This window comes from Cibotium barometz, chromosome 2 (genome assembly GCF_041138505.1).
Source record: "Cibotium barometz isolate CiBa-2024 chromosome 2, ASM4113850v1, whole genome shotgun sequence".
NCBI classification, from domain to species: Eukaryota; Viridiplantae; Streptophyta; class Polypodiopsida; order Cyatheales; family Cibotiaceae; genus Cibotium; species Cibotium barometz.
The window spans coordinates 37,524,485-37,544,149 of record NC_141047.1 but is presented as its reverse complement, the minus strand read 5'-3'; the positions used below and the strand labels follow the sequence as shown (position 1 = coordinate 37,544,149).

General features: G+C 44.7%; 1 protein-coding gene across 2 annotated transcripts in view; it reads right to left on the bottom strand.

Annotated features, from left to right (window-relative positions):
• The window catches only part of LOC147641020 (ferredoxin-dependent glutamate synthase, chloroplastic-like), an 88,047-nt gene that overhangs the window by 7,657 nt on the left and 60,725 nt on the right, over positions 1-19,665 (bottom strand). For both annotated transcript variants that reach the window (XM_086817370.1, XM_086817378.1), the window contains 4 exons: positions 10,077-10,173; positions 9,714-9,829; positions 9,426-9,623; positions 9,103-9,213 (listed from right to left, as the gene is read on the bottom strand). In XM_086817370.1, coding sequence (XP_086673496.1) covers positions 9,103-9,213; positions 9,426-9,623; positions 9,714-9,829; positions 10,077-10,173 — 522 coding nt within the window. The remainder of the gene's footprint in view (positions 1-9,102; positions 9,214-9,425; positions 9,624-9,713; positions 9,830-10,076; positions 10,174-19,665) is intronic.

Here is a 19,665-nt window from a genome sequence, read left to right as displayed (position 1 = left end):
TTCCTCCGTCATCCATGACTCCGCCCACGCCAGCTTCCCCTACACCAGTGACCACATGCTCCACACCAAGTTTGCCAATCGGATCCCAACCCCAGAATGGATGGTATGATGAAGAGTGCAAAACTACCAGGCTTCGCCTCTTACGCGAGAGGGGACATGGGCTGATTTCAGCACATAAGATGCAACACATCTTCCGTACATTCACTCGCCGCCTGAAAGAAACAGGCATTTCTCGCCAGACGAGAACAAGAGTTATACCAGCTCTTTTTGAGCGAGAACAACTCAGAAGCTTGGCACATTCTTGAAGAAAAAAGAGCACATACACCTGTCTCACAGATCCTAGCCTCTGGGAAGCCTATGCAAGACAGTTGTATGAGGCAGTACTAGAGGACATGATGAGCTCTATGGCAGAGAGGATGGGAAACAGAGCATCTGGCCAAGCAGGCTTCAGGAGAAACTTCTCCACACTGGACCATATCTTTACTTTACAAGCTATCATAGAGGAGGTGAAGTCTTCAAAGAGACATGTGTATTGCTACCTTTTGGATTTCCGCAAAGCCTTTGACTCTGTCCCTCGATCCCGTCTCATAGGATGCTTGCAGGGGCTCCAATTCTCACATGAGATGATATGGGGTGTGATGGCACTATATGAGGTAGTACTCGGCCGAGTACGTGCACCCAGTGAGACCTTGGGAGATATATGTAGCGCTATTGGGGTTAAGCAAGGCTGCCCACTCTCATCTACACTCTTTGGCCCATACATTGATGAGATTGCAGTATTTGTGGATAGTTTCGGAGGAAGAGGTTCAACATTGGCTCAAATAGCAATGCCCATATTGCTATATGCTGATGACATTGTCTTGATCTCAGATTCAGCCGAGGGTTTACAGAAACACTTAAATGCATTGGACAGATTTTGCAAGGAGGGAGACCTTACGGTCAATTTGGGTAAAAGTTATGGTCTTCAACACATCTTATGCAGTCACCTCACGATTTTCTTTCATATATAGAGATGCCCTAGTGGAGATTGTGCAGAAGTATGTGTACCTAGGAGTCACTTTTACAGGCCCTTTGTTTTGCATGACCCTAGCTGCCACTGACCAACTTGCGAGGGGGCACGCCTCCCTAGCCCATATGGAGAGACAGTGTTTCCAAGCACATTTCCAAGAACCTCGCACTAAGTGCTCGCTCTTCGATACTCTAGTATGACCAACGGCCATGTATGGTGCAGCTTTTTGGGGGCCAGGCCTAGGGAAGGATCACTGGAGGAGCATAGAGAGGCTACAAGTGATGTTGTCATGCACGATCAGGAGTAAGCCAACTGTACCACATGACATTCTACATGCAGAGTTTGGGGTGGCCCCACTGGTTACAACTGCCCTTTTTCAAACTGGCACTTATATTTAGCATGTATACACGCTTGACAGAACTCCCTTGATCTCACACGACAGGAGATCAACCGGATCATCCGACTAGATCTACTTGGGCTACACATACACCAAACATGGGTGTCTCCGTCAGAGATTGGTAAGAAGTGTGAGTTCTACAAAGATCACTTCTTGAGACTCTCCGAGGATGGATTCTTTGAGATACCGGGATACATACAAATACACATGTCACATGCTATGCGTATCACGATCAGCCAGCTCAGGGTATCAGAGTAGAGACTGGCAGAGCTGGAGAGGACATGCACAGTATGCATCATAGGAGCAAAAGAGGAGGAGGCCCATCATATGTTCAGTTGCCCGGCTTACTATGAGATACGGGGGAGATTCCACTGCCTCTTCTGAGAGGGATTCGGACCACTCACACGGGTGATACAGTTTGAGGATCAGAGGTGCTTGGGCATGTACTTGATGGAGCTCAGATGACACAGGGATGTAGCGTTGAGGGAGCATGCTGAGAGAGAGCCCTAGCTCCGACAGGACACCTCACAGAGAGCCATCACAGATTTCTTTGTGGTACACACATCCACATCGGAATCCACTCCCCACAACAGTTCCTCTACTACGACATCAGAGCCCACCACCCGTGCTCCAGCTCCACGCCCCAGAGGAGTTCTTAGCGAGAGAGCTCGATCCATTCTGCGAGCCAGACGTCCCCGCTCCAGAGCATCAGGACCCTCCACCACACAGACGGATTCGTGAGGTTCTCCGCCAACATGACACGCTCCCATCACAGAGCCCTGACATTCACTCCACCATCAGATCGGTTTTGGCTGAGGCGGGTATCGTCATTAGCAGATCGCAGCATATCTCACTCTACACAGGATCATTTGTTGATCACATGTACTTCCAGATGTTTTCATTTTACTTTTTCTTTAAGTTTTCCATGGCCCAGTATATCCATCAGCCACATGGCTCACACAGAACCTATGGCCCCAAAAAAACCCCCACAAAAGATCCTCTAAAGGATCATGACCATGCAAACCTGTACACTAATAAGAAAGCCTCCTAGCCAAATAAGCATCCCAGATAAAAGCATCAAAGATGAGCCAGCCGAGCAGCCGTAGACCATAACGAAATAACATCTGCATCCAATAGCTGAGCTGAGAGAAGAGAAGAAAACTGCCAAAGCAGCAAACCGCGGATACGTAGAATGTGCCCATGTATTCCAGACAAGGAATCAAAGATGAACCCATTCCGTGTAGTCCAAATATGCCAAAGTCCTGTCCATCTAAGGAAATGGAATATCACAAGGTGACTGTCCGAAGTAATGACTTGAGGACAAATCCCGATGAGCCGAAACAGTAGACCTCTCTACTGCCTCCCAAACGCGAGAGACAAAAGACCAAATCTGACGGGCCACTGGACAACTCATGAACAGATGCATAACTATTTCAGTGCATGTCGTGTAGAAGAAGCAAGAGGCCAATGTAATTGTACGACGGCTGAGCTGATCCCGTGTAGGTAAGCCTCCCACCAACATCCTCCAAATGAAAACCTTACCTTGCTAAGGGACTTTAGACTGCCAACCACGCATAAGAGTTTTTTGCCACCATGATTTAGACTTGTGCAATCCCCACACCTTATTGGCCTTGGCTGAAACCCAATCATTCTCTGATATGAGCTTATGATAGACTTGGTTAGCTGAAAGTGATATCAAGTCACCAGATTTACATAGTGCCCAATCAAGCCAAGGCTGATTTGCAGATGGCCGAGGCAATGGAGTAAAAGGCTCAACTGCATGCATGATGTCAACCGATAGTGGCTGAAATGTTCGAGGAACCCTAAAGTGTTGCCGAATACGACGAAACGAATATGGCCTGGCACGACCAGGTATCACAACATCTCGGATTCTAACCAAGCCTAACCTGACCATGCAGTTGAGTCGTATGCGTGAAGCATCTCTGTCTGGCCAAACAATGACACGCGACTCCACAAATGTTTCGAACTGCAAAGAGTTCAAAAGTAGTCTTTCTTCATGACCAGGATCCCACCGAGCCAATAGTAGAACTTCATGCCAAGAAAGGAGAATATGCGATAAAATGTGAGATGAGCGAATACGGACAGGATGAGCCGCATTCACAATGTCCCACCATGAAGCCTGCACACGTGTCCGTCCATGTGACAATCCCTCCAACTCAATCAAGTCACGAGCCATAAATACCCAAGGCTGCTCCTGCAAACACACATCCTGAAAAAGCGCCCACCTACGCGCCACCATATGCAAGCGGACATCCAGTAAAGCAGCCCCACCCATTCTTTTGGGCGTCGTAATGTGATTCCAAGCTATCCATGTTTGACCCATAATATTTCCTTGCCTCTTCCACAGCATGAACCGAATGGGAGCAACCAAACAAAGAAGAGATTTGTGCGTCCAAGGTAGCAAAGGCAAAAAATAGGAAATCATGCTAAGCATAATAACCTGAGCTACCTTAACCCTCACGTGCATAGGCCACCCTTGAGCTTCCCAATACACAAATTTATCCGAGATCCGAGCAGAAATCCAAGCAAGAAGCGCTTGGGAGTCCACATCCACACCCACCGGATACCCAAGATGACGAACAATGTCTCCTGTATGCACCACACGGCCTTGCCACCCTAATGCCTCAAGATCAAATTCCGTGCATACAATGAGGGCTGATTTTGTTGAATTTATTTTCAGCCCAGAAGCCAATGCAAAATTATTCCAAGCTTCCATTGCTCGATCTATATTGGCTTTTTCGGCCCTGAGAAACATAAAAGTGTCATCCGCAAGGGCTTGAGCAACCAATTGCTTGCCATGAGGGAGATGCAAACCAACCACTTCACCATGCGATGCCATAGCATCTAGGCGAGATAACATAGGATGAGTGGCAATGGCAAAGAAAAGAGAGCTAAGAGGACAGCCCTCGGAGAGAACGGGTGAGAGAAATACCATCCGACAGTCCTCCATTGAGCATAATCCGCTTGATAGAGCTTGAGCCAAGTAAATGCACCAAATTAGCCATTTTGGGACCAAAGCCCATGGCTGTCATTAACTGAGAAAGGAAAGACCAGCTGACATGATCAAAAGCTTTTTCAAGATCCAGCTGCACCATCACAATCTCCTGCTTCTTTGCCATTGCCAATTTGAACATTAAGAATATTATGCAAAATATTCCTGCCATGCACAAATCTATATTGATATGGATGAATAAGAGTAGGAAGCACCTACTGCAAGCGATTGGCAAAAATCTTTGTAAAGATTTTATACATAATACCCATAAGTGAGATCGGGCGCCATTGAGCCAAAGAAGTAGGCGAAGGGACTTTGGGCAACAAATGAAGTATGCCCAACTTCCAATCGGCAGGCATATATCCCTCATCCCAAACCCTTTGACAAATAAGCGTCAAAGGCTCTACAAACTGATCAGCATATTTTCGGAAAAACTCATTTGTCAAACCATCCCAACCAGGGCTCTTTCCCATGGGAAGTTTGGAGAGAACAGCTTCCACTTCCCCTTGAGTAACAGGAGCATCAAGCTGAACCGCCACATCAGGGTCAACTTGATATCGTACTTCAGCAAACAATGACTCCCTTGCAGCCAGGACAGCCGGCAAGACATGCTCTCAAGGGGCAAGCAAATCTTCATAAAACCTGATGCAATGCTGAATAACCTCAAAAGGTTGAGTAACAAGGTTGCCTTGGGCATCCATCAGCCTAACAATATTCTCACGCATATGTTTTTGATGCAACTTATCATAGAAGCGATGAGATTGACAGTTAGCATCCCGCAAAGCATCAAGACGTGCAAGTAGTTTAAAGCGAACATATTGTGCTTCTTGCATCCTAGATAGCTCCTTTTTCAGCCATTCTATGGCATCCACAACTTAAGCATCCATAGAGTCAGTAAACATGAACACCTGTAAGCCCTTTAAAAACGACTCAAGAAGGGATGTAGAATGATGAGAATAGATACGAATGGATGTGGATGATGTAAATGGATGTAGGACGATGTAAATGGATGTGGAACGATGCGATGTGAATTGATGTAAAAGAATGTGGATGATGAGAAATGACGTGGAATGATGTGGAAAGATGGGAGTTTGTTGAAAACTGTAATTGAGACCTGTTTTTAAAGATTGGTTTATGTCAAGAATGCTGAGGAAGCATTTTGACTATTTTGTCAAATAAGGTCGTGACTGAGAATAAGGTTGTAACAGCTGCTGCTGAGACGAAGAGTCAATGAAGGACGTCTCACGTGGCAAGATTGGCTGAGGTCTTGACCAGCCTTATATTCCGAGTGTTGGTAAGGAACTCTGGCCAAGCATGATAATCAGCCATGGACACTCTTGTGGAGAAATGTCGTATCAACTGACGCATATAAACATCAAAAACTTCATGCTCCAAAAAAGTGTGATTTAAGCGCAAAGATAAGCGTCCCAACAAGCCTTTATATGCATCCACAGGATGACAGACCATTTCAAACACAAGCGGCCAATGATCCGACAAAACCTGTTGTTGCTGATCAACCATCATAGTAAGAACCTCTGGCAAAAAGAGATCTTGATGTAAAATATACATCCTATCCAATCTAGCATAAGTGCCCCGAAACTGTTGTGAGGCATAAGTGTAACCTCTTTCATCTGGATGCAACCAAGACCACATGTCTTGTTTTAGCGACCTTGCTGCAAAAGCTTCCCACGCCATTCTCTCCGGGCCATCCATTATAGAATGAGGCGACGTGGCTTGCTCCCTGGAGACACACATATTAAAGTCTCCCATCACAAAGCCAAGATGAGAGATTGAAAGAGCACACAAGTCATTCCACAGCAAACGGCGTGCACGAGCATTATTTGGAGCATACACCCCTAACAACCATAAAGGTGTATCATCCCAAACAATCTGTATCACTAGAAATCTTCGATGAACATCTTGAATCACAAGAGAAGGCTGAAACTGTGAACGAACAGCAAACATAACACCTGACTGCGAAGCAGGATGTCCACTGTAGAAAACATGAAACCCCTTATATACATAGGCTTTGCCAGCCAACTTATGCTGCTTATGTTCTCAACTGCACACAAAACATCCCAACCATGACAAAAAGTTCTACGCCAAAGCCTGAACTGCTTTTGGCGCGAAGAAATACCCTTTATATTCCATTGTACAATTTTCATAAGCCTTCCCAGAAAAGGAATCAACAAGGCCGTGTATTAGGCCCAGGACAATCTGCCAAATCACGAACCTTTTGAAGCATTGCATTTTTAGACATGGTATTTGTGATCTCAGACTGCCCTTGGAGTTCCCGAGCACGTGACGAAGGGTAATGACCATTGAATGGCGAGATGACCTCACCTTCGAACCAAACACAAGAGGCAATTGTTGTTGTGCTTCTTTTGTTAGGCGACTTCTAATAGGATAGCGTTCTACTCTATCCACCCCAAGAGCCCCTGTACCCTGAGAAAGTTGGCCTCCCGGCCTCTCAATCCTGGTCTGTTGCTGGGCACCTGAACCCAAAGGGCAACGAGCATATGTATGTAAGGACCCCTAATGAGTACGCAAAGGCCCTCGCCAAACAGCATCTGAGAAATCCCCCTGCGGGGCAAAAAATCGTGTCTTTTTACCATGTACTTCCACCCATGGCTGCTCAACCTCACATCCACATGTACATCCATGTGCTGGGCATCATGTAAAGGAGCATCATGCTCATCTTCCACGGGCAACTGCCCATCAACGATATCCTTGGTAGCAACAACTTGTTCTTTCTTAGGACATTCGGAGACAAAGTGGCCCATCTCACCACATTTGAAACAGTGGCCAGCAAATGTATCCCACCTCAATTCATACATTAAAGGTTGCAGCCCAGCCATATTGACACACAAATGTGTCGGCCTAGGTCTCCCAGTATCCCACAACATGCATAGACGATTTCAGTTTCTAGATGTCATTCGAGGCACCACCAAGACATCACCGATACCTCACATGAGACCTGGTAAAACACGCCAAAACATTGGTGGGAATTGTTTCACTTCAACCCAAACTAGGAAAGCTTGGCGCAACATATCTTGGTACTCTGCCATAGGCTTCGACGGAACCACATGAACCAACTGCCCATCCAAAAAGAGTGGCACCTGCTCCAAGACTACCCTACAGGCTTCCGAAGTGCGAAAAAGTATTTCATAAAAGCCTCTCGGACCATCATAAATCTCCTCAAGTGCCTTAGGCGACACCAAGCGGCCCAACCATGCTCTAAGACGAGGCAGCAATGGAATACGCCCAGTAAAGAAGAAGATAGCAGCACGATCATGAAAATCTGCTAGCTGTTGTAGCAACAAAGGAGTCTCCATGCATACATAAGCCACACCACCATTATCTACTGCAGCCATTTGCACGCTATTTGCCTTCACATATTCTTGCAGAAGCTCACCAATGATTTGCAGCAAACGTGCAAACTCCGGAGAAGGTACCTGAGAACTTTCCTCTGCATTCTCTCCAACATTCACCGGAGTGTAGCTTGCATCAACATCAAGCCTTTGACGTTTTTGTTGCTCCGAGGCATCTAAAGCATAACCCACATCCTTCTCGATCATCTCTTCAATAAGATCCATGTTAAGGCTATTGGCAGCCATGCCACCAACAGCAGCAGCCGGGTCATCCAAATCCATGTACAAAAGCAAAGAAAACCCGTTCTCTCAAACCCTAATTCAGCACCTGCAAACCCTAATTCAGCAGTCTGCAAAGACTTTAGAAAGCACGCAAGGTCTTCAGAACACCGATGGTGCCGAAGTGCTCAGCCAGCAAGATCTCGTCGGTTCCTGGCAGGAGGTTGCAGACGTAGATTCTCTCTCTCTCTCTCTCTCTCTCTCTCTCTCTCTCTCTCTCAGACACACACACACACACACACACACACACACACACTTAGTAGGCTGGCCTTCATGTTACACTGTAAGCACCTTCAGGGGTGCAGATCACAACTGGCTGTGGACTGTAGGCAATCCATGTATACCCAGATTTGATAAATAATCTCTATCAATGCTCTTAAGTTTTAAAAGCTCCACAAATATGAGAGTTCCAAAGCCACATATCAGCATAGTTACCTTATGGGAGTACTAGTGCACCGCTTTTTTTTGGTAAAAGAAAACAGGGCTCATTATATTTGAATCAATGCTCTTAAGTTTTAAAAGCTCCACAAATATGAGAGTTCCAAAGCCACATATCAGCATAGTTACCATATGGGAGTACTAGCGCACCCCTTTTTTTTTGGTCAAAGAAAACAGGGCTCATTATAATCGAATAAATCGAGATACAATCAGAGTAGTGCGCCCTTAAGCATAATATCATTCCAAAGAATTGTGTGCTTTCATGAAAATTTTCCGATTCTTGAGCATCCACATACACCCAGGTTTGATACATTCACACAATAATTTGTGTTCTCGCCTTTCATTTTAAGTGTATTGCACAGATTTAGTTTATCAACATATTCTTGTCACTAGTGCTTCCCTACAAGTCCAAGATCAACAAACTGTGTGCTAACATTTTGCACATTTTGTCCTACTCGTACACGCAATGCTATCTGATCTTATAAGATCTAAGCAGCTGCCTTATAGGCCATGTGCCCTGCTAACTAGCTTCTGACAGTCTAGAAGTTGAAACGAATTGCTAACCTCAAGATACAAGAGAAAAGAACACAGGTACCTGCTTTATCGCACTTGTAGCTTTATCACCATTTTGCAGACCCTTCAAATGAGGCAATGTCGGAGAATATCCATCGTTGACATCTGAAAGATGCCGCCAGCGAACTGGATCCTATATCGATCACACACAAGGTGAAAAATAAAATTATTATATTTTTGTCAAGATGTAAAGACCCCTGGAAATCAATATCATGCCAGATTCCCAAGTTGTAATTTTTGTCCAAAGTGTACACAAAATGTGATTTTCTTTGAGTCAAGATTTAATATAGTTCTTTTTTTGTCAATCTTTAGGTTCAGATGTGAAGCAATGATGCAGTGCAATACCTCTCCACCTTCTCCTGAGTTTGACTTCCCTCCAATCCTGTTCATTGCAACAGCGATTGCCTCGTGTGTCTCTCTTGATATTGCTCCAAGCGACATCCCTCCAGTGCAGAATCGCTCAACAATATTGGTCGCTGGTTCAACCCTGCCAATAGGTATGGGTTTCCTGTCGCTTCTGAATTCTAGAAGGTCCCGAAGAACCTGAAAGATATGGCATTATGATGAATTTACATCATCCACTCATTACAGCGAAAAAGGTGCATGAAGATATAAACACTTACCTACGCTTACCTGTACAGACTTGATAGCCAAATGCTGCTGATAGACTGCATAAGCACTCTCATTCCTCTCACGCACAGCTTTATGCAAGAGCTTTGACATCTCTGGGTTGTTGCTATGGTACTCCCCTGTGAGTCCACAAAAGAAAAAAAGACTCAATAAATGCTTTCACTTATAATATCCTCGGAAACACAGCACAAAGCAAAAACAAGCAGACCACTCCAATGTGTTTAATGCCAAATCCAGAAATACAGGCTGTTCTGGTATATACACAGCAAAAGGCCAGCAGATCACACCAAAAAAACTATCCACATGCACAACTTCGACAACAACAGTCAAACAACAAACTAAGAAGTCTATGCCAGCATGTTCTACCTCCTTGTCTGTACTGGATAAAACCAAAATTTTCTAGCCGCTTTGCAGTTTCCTCTGAAAAACCTTTGATCCAGAAAGCCATTGTTTCTCTGGCTAGCTGCAAAACAAACAACTTGGTGATGCAAAGCAGTTTGTAAAAGTAGGTTGCTGCTCTTCAACAAAATGCGTGCGTGCATAAATTACACAATGTACACACACACACACAGTTGTGTTGGGAATGCCCAACACCTACCTCTTGTGAAGTCTCCAATAGTGGTGCTCGGTGCTCTAGTTGTACGACCCCAAATGAGGAGAAGCCATTTGTGAACACAACCACTAGTTGATTCCCAGTTCAGAAGCAAAAAGGGTCTCACGTGTGACCACGATGGTTGGCCAATGGGCCAGGAAGGGGAGAGGATAAGTTATGCAGAGCCCTATAAAGAGGAGGAGCCATATGTGCACGACCACTAGCTGGTTCCTGGTTTGGACACCAAAAGGGGTCAAATGGGTGACCATGATGGTTGGCCAATGGGCCATGACTGGGAGAGGTAAAAGTTGCATAGAGCCTTATGAAGACCGGCCCAAAGTGATAGAGGGAGTCAAAGGTGTTAGCCCCAGCTGGGAGCTAGCAGCTTGGTCCGGTGGCGGGAGCCCCCGGACCGAGAGTATGATTTGTTATAGGTCGGACAACATAACATACTATTTGAAGGCACACCCCACATGGGCATATAATCATTGTCTAGCAACAAAGCTCAGTGTGTTCCTCTCTCTTGAGTTTGTTCCAAATTCTCATCTAAGCCCTCTTCTTCACCCCAAACGACCTTGCCCCAATGGACCTCGTCTTATTTGACAGCATAACACCTTCCCAACCTCTCTTTGACATCACAGATCTTGACAGCATCCTAAAGAGTCCAATAATGGCTATTCTCTATGGACCCCTTCCCCCATTCAGTTCCTATATAAATCTATGTTATGTGTGTGCCCGTGTGTGTGTGTAAGTGTGTGTGTGTAACCAATCTCTTTCTCATACTCGTGTGTGTGTGTGTGTATGGGGGGGGGGTGTGTGTGTGTGTGTGTGTGTGTGAGAGAGAGAGAGAAAGAAAGAAAGAAAGAAAGAAAGATATATTAACGTCTACGAGAGGCCAAAGTCGGCCTATGAGACAAAAAATAATACAACTGTGTTCTTCCGGTCATCAGAAGAAAAGAAACAAAAGAAAAAAAGTGCATGTGTCTGGATACAACTGTGAATCATCATGGATCGGTGGAGCCCATATACAAACAATATAAGGGGGGTGGGGATGTGGATGGAGTGCTAAGGCAAGATGCATCTCTATATGCTGAAGGGGTAGTACAAGCATGCTATGCAGATCTATGTCTAACTCCATCCAGTGCCATAAGAGGGATATAAGATATCATACATCGCCGATGCTGAGGCTGTGAATGGCATGAACATGTACCCTGAGTCTGAATGAAAGCGAGCTAGCCTCTCCTGTGTCTCCATCTGGTGTCTCATTCGGATAGCTGCTATCTCTCGGTGATGGAGTCAGGGTGCTCTATGTCCAGTCTGTCTAGGTCTCTCCTCCTGGCTCTCAATTCCTCTGCTCTCTGTGCGGTCACCCCACGTGGTACATCAGCTGGCACTGGCATAGCTCTCTGGAAGAAATCTGTGAGCTGGGACTGTCTCCCACCCCTAGTGGGAGCGGGTGTCTGGAGGAGTCTCTCTCGAGAACTATGAAGCTCTAGTAGTAGTCTGCCAAGCTGTCACTGGTCCGAGGCCTCCATCAACTGATGTAGTGAAGAGTGCTCCTCAAACAATCCTGCATATCTATCTCTGACCCCCTGGTGGGCTCTACATCTACATACAAAGTGATCCTCAGTCTCCACCTCCTCGCGGCACAATCTGCATATCCGCTGAGCTCTAGGAATCCGTGCCGCTCTCCCAGCCTCTATCTCTAGCTGATGTGATGAGACTCGTAGCTGTCCAATAGCAACGCGAGAGCTATGTGGCATGTATACATCCATGTACCGCGGTCGATGTATAAACCCATCCCCTAAGAGGAGAGAGAGAGAGAGTTGTCACCCTTACCTGCATAGCGTATTCTTCCCTGTGTGTGTGTGAGAGAGAGAGAAATTTTCCTCGTCTGCCCTTTCTGCTGCAAGATGTGTGTGCGCACGCGCGCATGTGTAGCAAGCTTTTTCACCCAAAAAAAAAAGCGTGCGCGCAAGCGGTGTGTAAACAGCAGTGACTGTGTGCGCGCAAGAGCAGTTTCCCAAAAAAAAAAAAAGTGTGCATAGGAGCAACTGCGTTTTTTTCTTTTTCGTAATGGCTTCCAATTTTTCACAGCCTATTGCAATGTACGGCCGGGATAGTGAGAGGCGTGCCCACTCAACTAGTGAGGAACCTAAACGCCGATAGGTTATGCAGCAGGACAGTCGCCCTGACACTATTGATGCTTAGATAGTCTATGATGCAATGCATGAGGGTTTTGCTGACATTCGCAAAGCATGGGATAAGCCACTTCTTGAGCACACTGTGTCAATTGCATTGCCAGATATTGTATCCCTTGTTAAGCCTTTGCAGAGAATGCAGTCATTTTGTTTTTTCCAGGAAAAATGCCCAATGCAAATGATGTTGCTCAATGGTTGAACTCAAAGTTGGGTGTATGCGGTGTTGCTGGTATTTACTTTGCAGCACGAGGCTTTTATGAGGTTTTGTGTTCTGAGCCTCGTTTTAAGCAAATGTTGTTGGAAAAATCGCCATTGTACTTTGGGGCACAAATGACTCATGTATTGCCGTGGTCACCTACAAACAAGGTCACTGTGAAATGTTTCACAATCGAAACGAAACGATGCTAAAACGATTTATTTTGAAACAAAACGTTTCAACACCAGGGAGGTGGACAATGAAACGTTGGACCAAAACAATCATATACATAAAATGTGAAGGTATTGGCCAATAGTTATAAGATGATATTAGCATATTTATCATCAGTATACAAAGAAGACATACAAAAGAGAAGAGAAAAGAACAAATAGGATGAAAGAAGCAAAGAAAAAGAATTATAAAAGCTAAAAGCACACAAAATTACAACCTATTTCCCCACATGAAACGATATGGTTTCAATGTGCACATGAAACGTTTCAACACTAAAACATGAAATGAGTTTCAAAGCCACCGAAACCAAATGCCTTGGGACTGCTTTGCCACATATTGCTACCAATTTGGGAAAAGTTATTTGTCCTCCGAGGCCTAATGGCAATGGGAATAGGTTTTGCATTCTCTGGGATACGGATGTACCCACTCCTCCCTTGATTATGCTGCAGATTGATGACCTTACCATGGGTCCTACGTTTTTTGAGTTGAAATGGGGAACATTTGCAGATGCTTGTTTTACATGCAAAAAATTTGGACACATGGCCTCAGAATGCCCTCAGACCCTCCTGCAACCTCTAGTTGCAGCCATGCATCCTTCAAAAGTGGCTGAATTAACTCAAATGCAGCAGCAACAAAAGGGCAAACTGGTTGCTTCTGGGAATCTAATTCGCGATAAAGGAAAAGGCAAGATGCCTGCAGTCCCACAAGTTATTTCTACTCAGGCCAAAAGTGTAGAGAAGATGATGCATCAGCATGGCAACAGCCTAAAAAGCCAATCCATGTAAAACCCCGTGTGGTCCCCACTCGTAAAACTGAACCGCTTCAATATCCTCTAATGGTCAATCTAGTCGCATTGCTGAAATTAGTGGTGTGGGAAGGCTATGGGCTACGGTCGTTAAAGAGGGTCCGTTCTTTGCAAATAACATTTATGATGTGGGTAATGTTTCAATGGGCTTTGAGGTTCCTGTCCCCTCACATGGTGATGCAGGGAGTCAGGCACCTACGCAAATGGAATCACGAGCTTCTTCATCCTTCATTATTTCTATAAGTATATACCATTGAAATGCATTAGTTTTAACATCCAGGGCCTCTGCGACCCTAATAAATGGAGGCCCTTTTGGGCATATGTAAATAGTATGCAACCGCAATAGTGTGTGCAAGAACACAATCAACACCTGTTTGCTGGTAGAAATGGTGCTTTCTCAGGGTATCAAATTTTTTATGCTGGCAAAAGCAACTTTTCAGGTACTTTCATCATGGTTAAACACGATTTGCAGCCATGTGTCGCATATAATGACTCACATGGACGGTGGATGGTGGTGCTGTGTCTCATTGCTGGCAAGGTTTACGAGTTTGCTAGTATATAAGCTGCACAGATATCACTTCGTAGAGCGGAACTTTGGTGCTCCATCCGATGTTACCCATGGGTTGCAAATGCGTTTCTCACAGGGGATTTCAATAACTCACCTAGCCATGAGGATAACTCCTCACATCGTTCTTTGCGGCCTGAGCAAGCAGAATGGCATAGTATGATTGAGGGTTTGCATGCTTTGGATCTCTGGAGATGGCTCATGCTAGTCACTCCTGGATTCACATTTCAGCATAATGCTCAATCGCACTATTTTGCCCGTCTTGATCGATGGTATTTGCTAAATGCACATCAGTATGATGCCTTTACATGCTGCATCAACAATAGTTACCTCACTCATGATGTATTTGCTAATTTGGTACGCTCAGCTATGCAACTCCTTTTACTGTAGTTGAATGAGGATGTTGCCATTGCATGGCGTTGTTTTGTTTCACGCATGCAAATGCTGATAAGGGACTATGGCAAGTGGTACATGGGTGCTTTACGGGAGAGGGTGGTAGAAGCCAAAAGGATTGTGCAGTCTTACACTGAACTTAGTCATACAAGACCACTGACTGTCAAGGAAAATGTCACACTCATGGATGGTGAATCTTGTATCAAAGACAATGATAAACGAAAGATTGCAAAATGGCAAGTGCGTGCTTGGAAAAAATCAATGCTTGATAAGGGATGCTCTTCCAAGTCTTTTTTCAGAGGTCTCCATGCATCGAGACAAAAGCAAGGCATAGCACGTCTTATGTTGTTTGGCGGAACGTGGACCTCTACTAAGCAACAGCTTGCGGGAATATGTCACTCTCATTTTAGGGATTTGTTTGCCCGTCCTATGCCACTTACACAAGATGTGCATTGGTTGCTCACACTATGCTTTTGGATGAGGTTACACCGATCCTATCACGTGATGAGGCACCAGGCTTGGAAGAGTCCTTTACGGAGGAAGAACTACAGGCTGCACTTAGAGGTTTGGGCAAATGGAAATCTCCTGGGTGGGATGGTTTGACGGGTGAATTCTTTCACACATTTTGGCCGGAATTGAAGCTTCCATTGCTATGCATGATTAATCAATGTTGGAACTTGGCGTGACGACATGTTGCCCATTCTTGGAAGGAAGGCTTACTGAAATTGCTCCCAAAGAAGTAACTTGGTGAGAATTTAGGTGATTGACTGGGATGTTTCTTTGAAAGATGAGATGGTATGGGCGCTAACTCAATTGGAGTGCAAAATTGATTACTGGAAGCTATCCACTTGGCCTTTGCATGTCCGCTTGCGAATCATCATGGCATACATTCAGTTTCACCTTCCTTTGTTACCCTGGACTAGTAAGCAGATTGATACGTTTATGTCTCGTGCCATTGCCTGTCTCTGGCAAACACAATCGGATCGCAAAGGGCTTCATCTAGTGCCATTGCCTGTCTCTAGCAAACACAATCGGATCGCAAAGGGATTCATCTGCTCAAACATGCTTATCTGTGCTCGCCAAAAATGCATGGGGGCCTAAACATTCTCGACATTCACTATCACATGCTAGCACGTAAGGCCACATTGCTTATTGACTTTGTCCATCAAACGCAGCCCTGGACAAAGATGTTAGCAGCCATGTGTGCACACATGAAAGTAGATGCTTATGGTCACTACGTTTTGGATCACTCGGATGTCATTTTTGGTCATCTTACTGGGCGCATACCAGGTTGCCCTTATGCCACTTCTTTGATTACAGCTTGGCAGCAGATCTTATGTTTCATCCATTGGTCAGGTAGACCTCCACATACAGGGAACTCACTCCGATCTCAAAGCATTCATTGGAGTCGAGCCTTTCCTCGGCCTTTAGCACTAGATCACCCAAGAAAGGCTTATCATTTATCGACGTTGGGAATACGTATGGTACAAGATGTGGTTGATGAGCATGGTATGGTTCTTTCTTTCCCTAGGGCCACCAGGCAATGGCATCTGGGCATGCATCATACACCGATATGGCGTGCCATAGCTGAACTTCTGGCTCCATTTCAGCCAATACCCCCACTTGAGGAGGAGGATTCATTATAGGATTGGCATTTTGATTGGCAGCAGCAGGGTTATGCCTCATTCCCATTCCATCTCCTCACTACTTCCAAGGCCTACCTTTTGCTTATTCCTCAGCCTTGGATAGTGGAACATGGGAACAAGCTGTGGCACTTGGATAAGCCTTTGCCCTAGTGGAAATTGACTTTAAAAAAGGTGTGGAAGTCAAAGTTGCCACTTAAGCAGCGGGTTTTTTTTTTTGGCGATGCATTACGGGCGCGCTACCGGTTGGCACTCTACTGGCTCAGAGGCGTATTGCTCCAACTTCATGTCGGTGTTGCCGCCTTATGCCCGAGACCGTACCTCACTTATTGTGGAGTTTCTTGCATTCCTGCAATTCACTCAACAGTGCTTTGGGCGACTTTTTGGAATTTTTGGAAGATCGTCCCCAGCCCTACCGAGGTATGATGATTTCTTCACATGGATGCACTTCTGGGCTCTCTGGACCATCTATTCCACCAGAAATCATCTGCACTTTTCTGTTGATGTTGTTCATCCCTTCCCCTATTTTCATGCTGGCCTATCCGGTCTCTTCGAGATTGCTATGATCTTGGCGAGCTTTCTCTCCAACAGTTTGAAGAATTTTCCCAGTTTTTTTAGTTCATTCTCATAGTTCCACCCGCTTCGGGTGACTATGACTGTACAGTTTACTATTTAATATAAACAGTGGTTTCACAAAAAAAAAAGTGTGTGTGTAACCAATACACACATGGGCACATGCCGTTCAAACTCCAGGCTGATTGGGTTCTACAAAGAGGAAATGCTAAATTGTAGTACTAGAAGTTGGCCACATGGCCTTTACATGTTAGACTCCGTATTGTGTAGTCCATTCTCATTGCATACATACAATTCTTCTTGCCACTACTTGCTTGGCCAAAGAAGCACTTGGATGAGTACATGTCTGCTATACTAGAGATACTTTGGAAAACTAAGCACAATAGTGAAGGCGTCATATTGCTACGGAAGGACAAGCTATGTATGCCAAGAAATCATGGGAGCGTCAACATTCTTGACCTTCGTACTCATGTTATTGCGAAGAAAGCCACTCTGCTCGCTGATTTTGCTGCTCAAAACAAGCCATGGGCACAGATGTTAGCAACCATGTGCAGCACTTTGCAGTCCGCCACATTTGGTGCATGACAAAATAGAAATCAAATGCATTATGGACACATTCCTCTTGATCAATACGCCTACTTCCGACGCTTGTTGAGACAGTCTCGACATGACTACCGAAACTTGCAAATAGATGACCAGCAATACATGGCCTTCTTGGACTTCTTCTAGGCAGTCACATCCCTGACCCCTATATAGGGGCCTCAGTTGTATCATGATGTTTTGTTTGTGGGTTTTCACCTCACAATGAGGTTTCCCACTGGTAATATAAGGATTACTAAAAAAGTGTGTGTGTGTGTGTGTTTTATTTGCACCCTATCACTACTTTCGTCAATCCTTGCATCAATCTTTGTTGGACAGTGTCCATCTGCATCAGATCGACGATGGCCAATTGGCTTCTTTTTTCACTGCTTCCTCGAAATCTTTCTTTCGAAATTTACACACGTACAGACAAAGTCAATCCATCATCAGAGTCAGGAAACCCGATGGTCTTCGGACCCAGACTTTATCGCAGCTAGAAAAACAATGTCTGGATCATTTTCAGCTTCTTTTTTCTCTACCATCTTCTTCTACACCTCAGGCTGCATTGGCTCCGAGCAGATTTATTGAGCTTGTTTCTCCTATTGTTTCATTGCAAAAAGCTTCAATGCTGGAAATGTCCTTTTCAGATACTGAATTGGATGAAGCCCTTAAGCATTTGGGTAAACATAAATCCCCAGGCTGGAATGGTTTGACGATTGAATTTTTTGTAGCCTTCTGGGCTGAATTGAAGGGTCCAATCTTAAAGCTCATCAATGTAGCCTGGCAGCATCAACATCTTCCCTTAGCTTGGAAGCATGGTCTGGTTAAGCTTCTCCCCAAAAAACCTCTGTGTGAGACAATGGATGACTGGAGGCCTATCACTTTGATGCCTGTTATATATAAACTTATTGCTAAAATGTTGGTACATCGGATAAAGGATATCCTTCATGATGGACTTCATCCCAGGCAATATGGTTTTGTTCCAAGAAGGCATATACATGATAATATCTCCAATACTCTCATTGCAATGGAATATGCAAAATATTCTGCTCAAGATGTCTTGGTCATGCAGGTGGATGTGGCAAAGGCATTTGATACGGTACAGTGGGATTATGTTTCTCAAATCATGTCTAAACTTGGTTTTGGACCAAAGCTAGTTAATGTCATATATTGGCTTTACTCAGATTCCACTGCTCAATGCTTTATAGGGAAACATTTGTCTGAGTCTTGGACTCTAGAACGATCAGTTCGACAGGGATGCCCTCTCAGTGCTTTGTTCTATGCTATTGCTTCACATCCTTTGCTTCTTTATATGGATCATCTGGTTGATACTAGACAGTTAGAGGGGCTTCAGATTTCTGGTTCACGGCCTTTCATTGCACAGGCTTATGCAGATGATTCATTCTTCATGCCAAAGAACAGTCCTCTGGAGCTTCGCCTATTGATGGATACTCTTTCAGATTTTGGGTTGGCAGCTCGTCTAAAAATTAATTTTCAGAAATCAAAACTCTTACCTCTCAAGCATTGTGACTGGCATGCTATCCTGTGGCCCGGGCAGATTATTTATCCGGAAAGCATAGTAAGACATTTGGGTTATCCCATTGGCTGGAAAATCAGAAATAAGCAACAAATATCTTGGGTGCTAAACAAAATTCAGGACAAATTAGAATATTGGAAGATCTCCACTTGGCCATTGCACGTACGGCTTTGAATTGTTCAGTCCATTATTCTGGCTTATGTCCAGTTCTACCTTCCTCTCTTGCATTGGTCATCTCGAGATCTTTCTTCTTTTATGTCTCAAGCCATGGAGATTTTTTGGAAAACTAAGCTTCATAAAAAAGCTTTAAGGTTGCTCAAAATGGACCTGCTTTGCTCACCAAGAATGTATGGTGGTTTGAATATTATAAACATCAAATTTCATGTGCTGGCAAGAAAGATCACTATGCTCAAAACCTTTTTTCAACAAGAGCAGCCTTGGTCTATCATGTTGGCAATTTTGTGTGGTCAAATGCGCACAAATGCTTATGGTCGTTGGTTAGTTGATCCATCGGAAGTAGTGCTTGGCAAATTTCAAGGTAAAATCCCTGGTTGTCCATTTTCTACTTCCTTGATTCAGGATTGAAAGAAAGTGCTCTCTCGCATCAAATGGTCTCCCCATCCTGATTCTATAGCTTCCT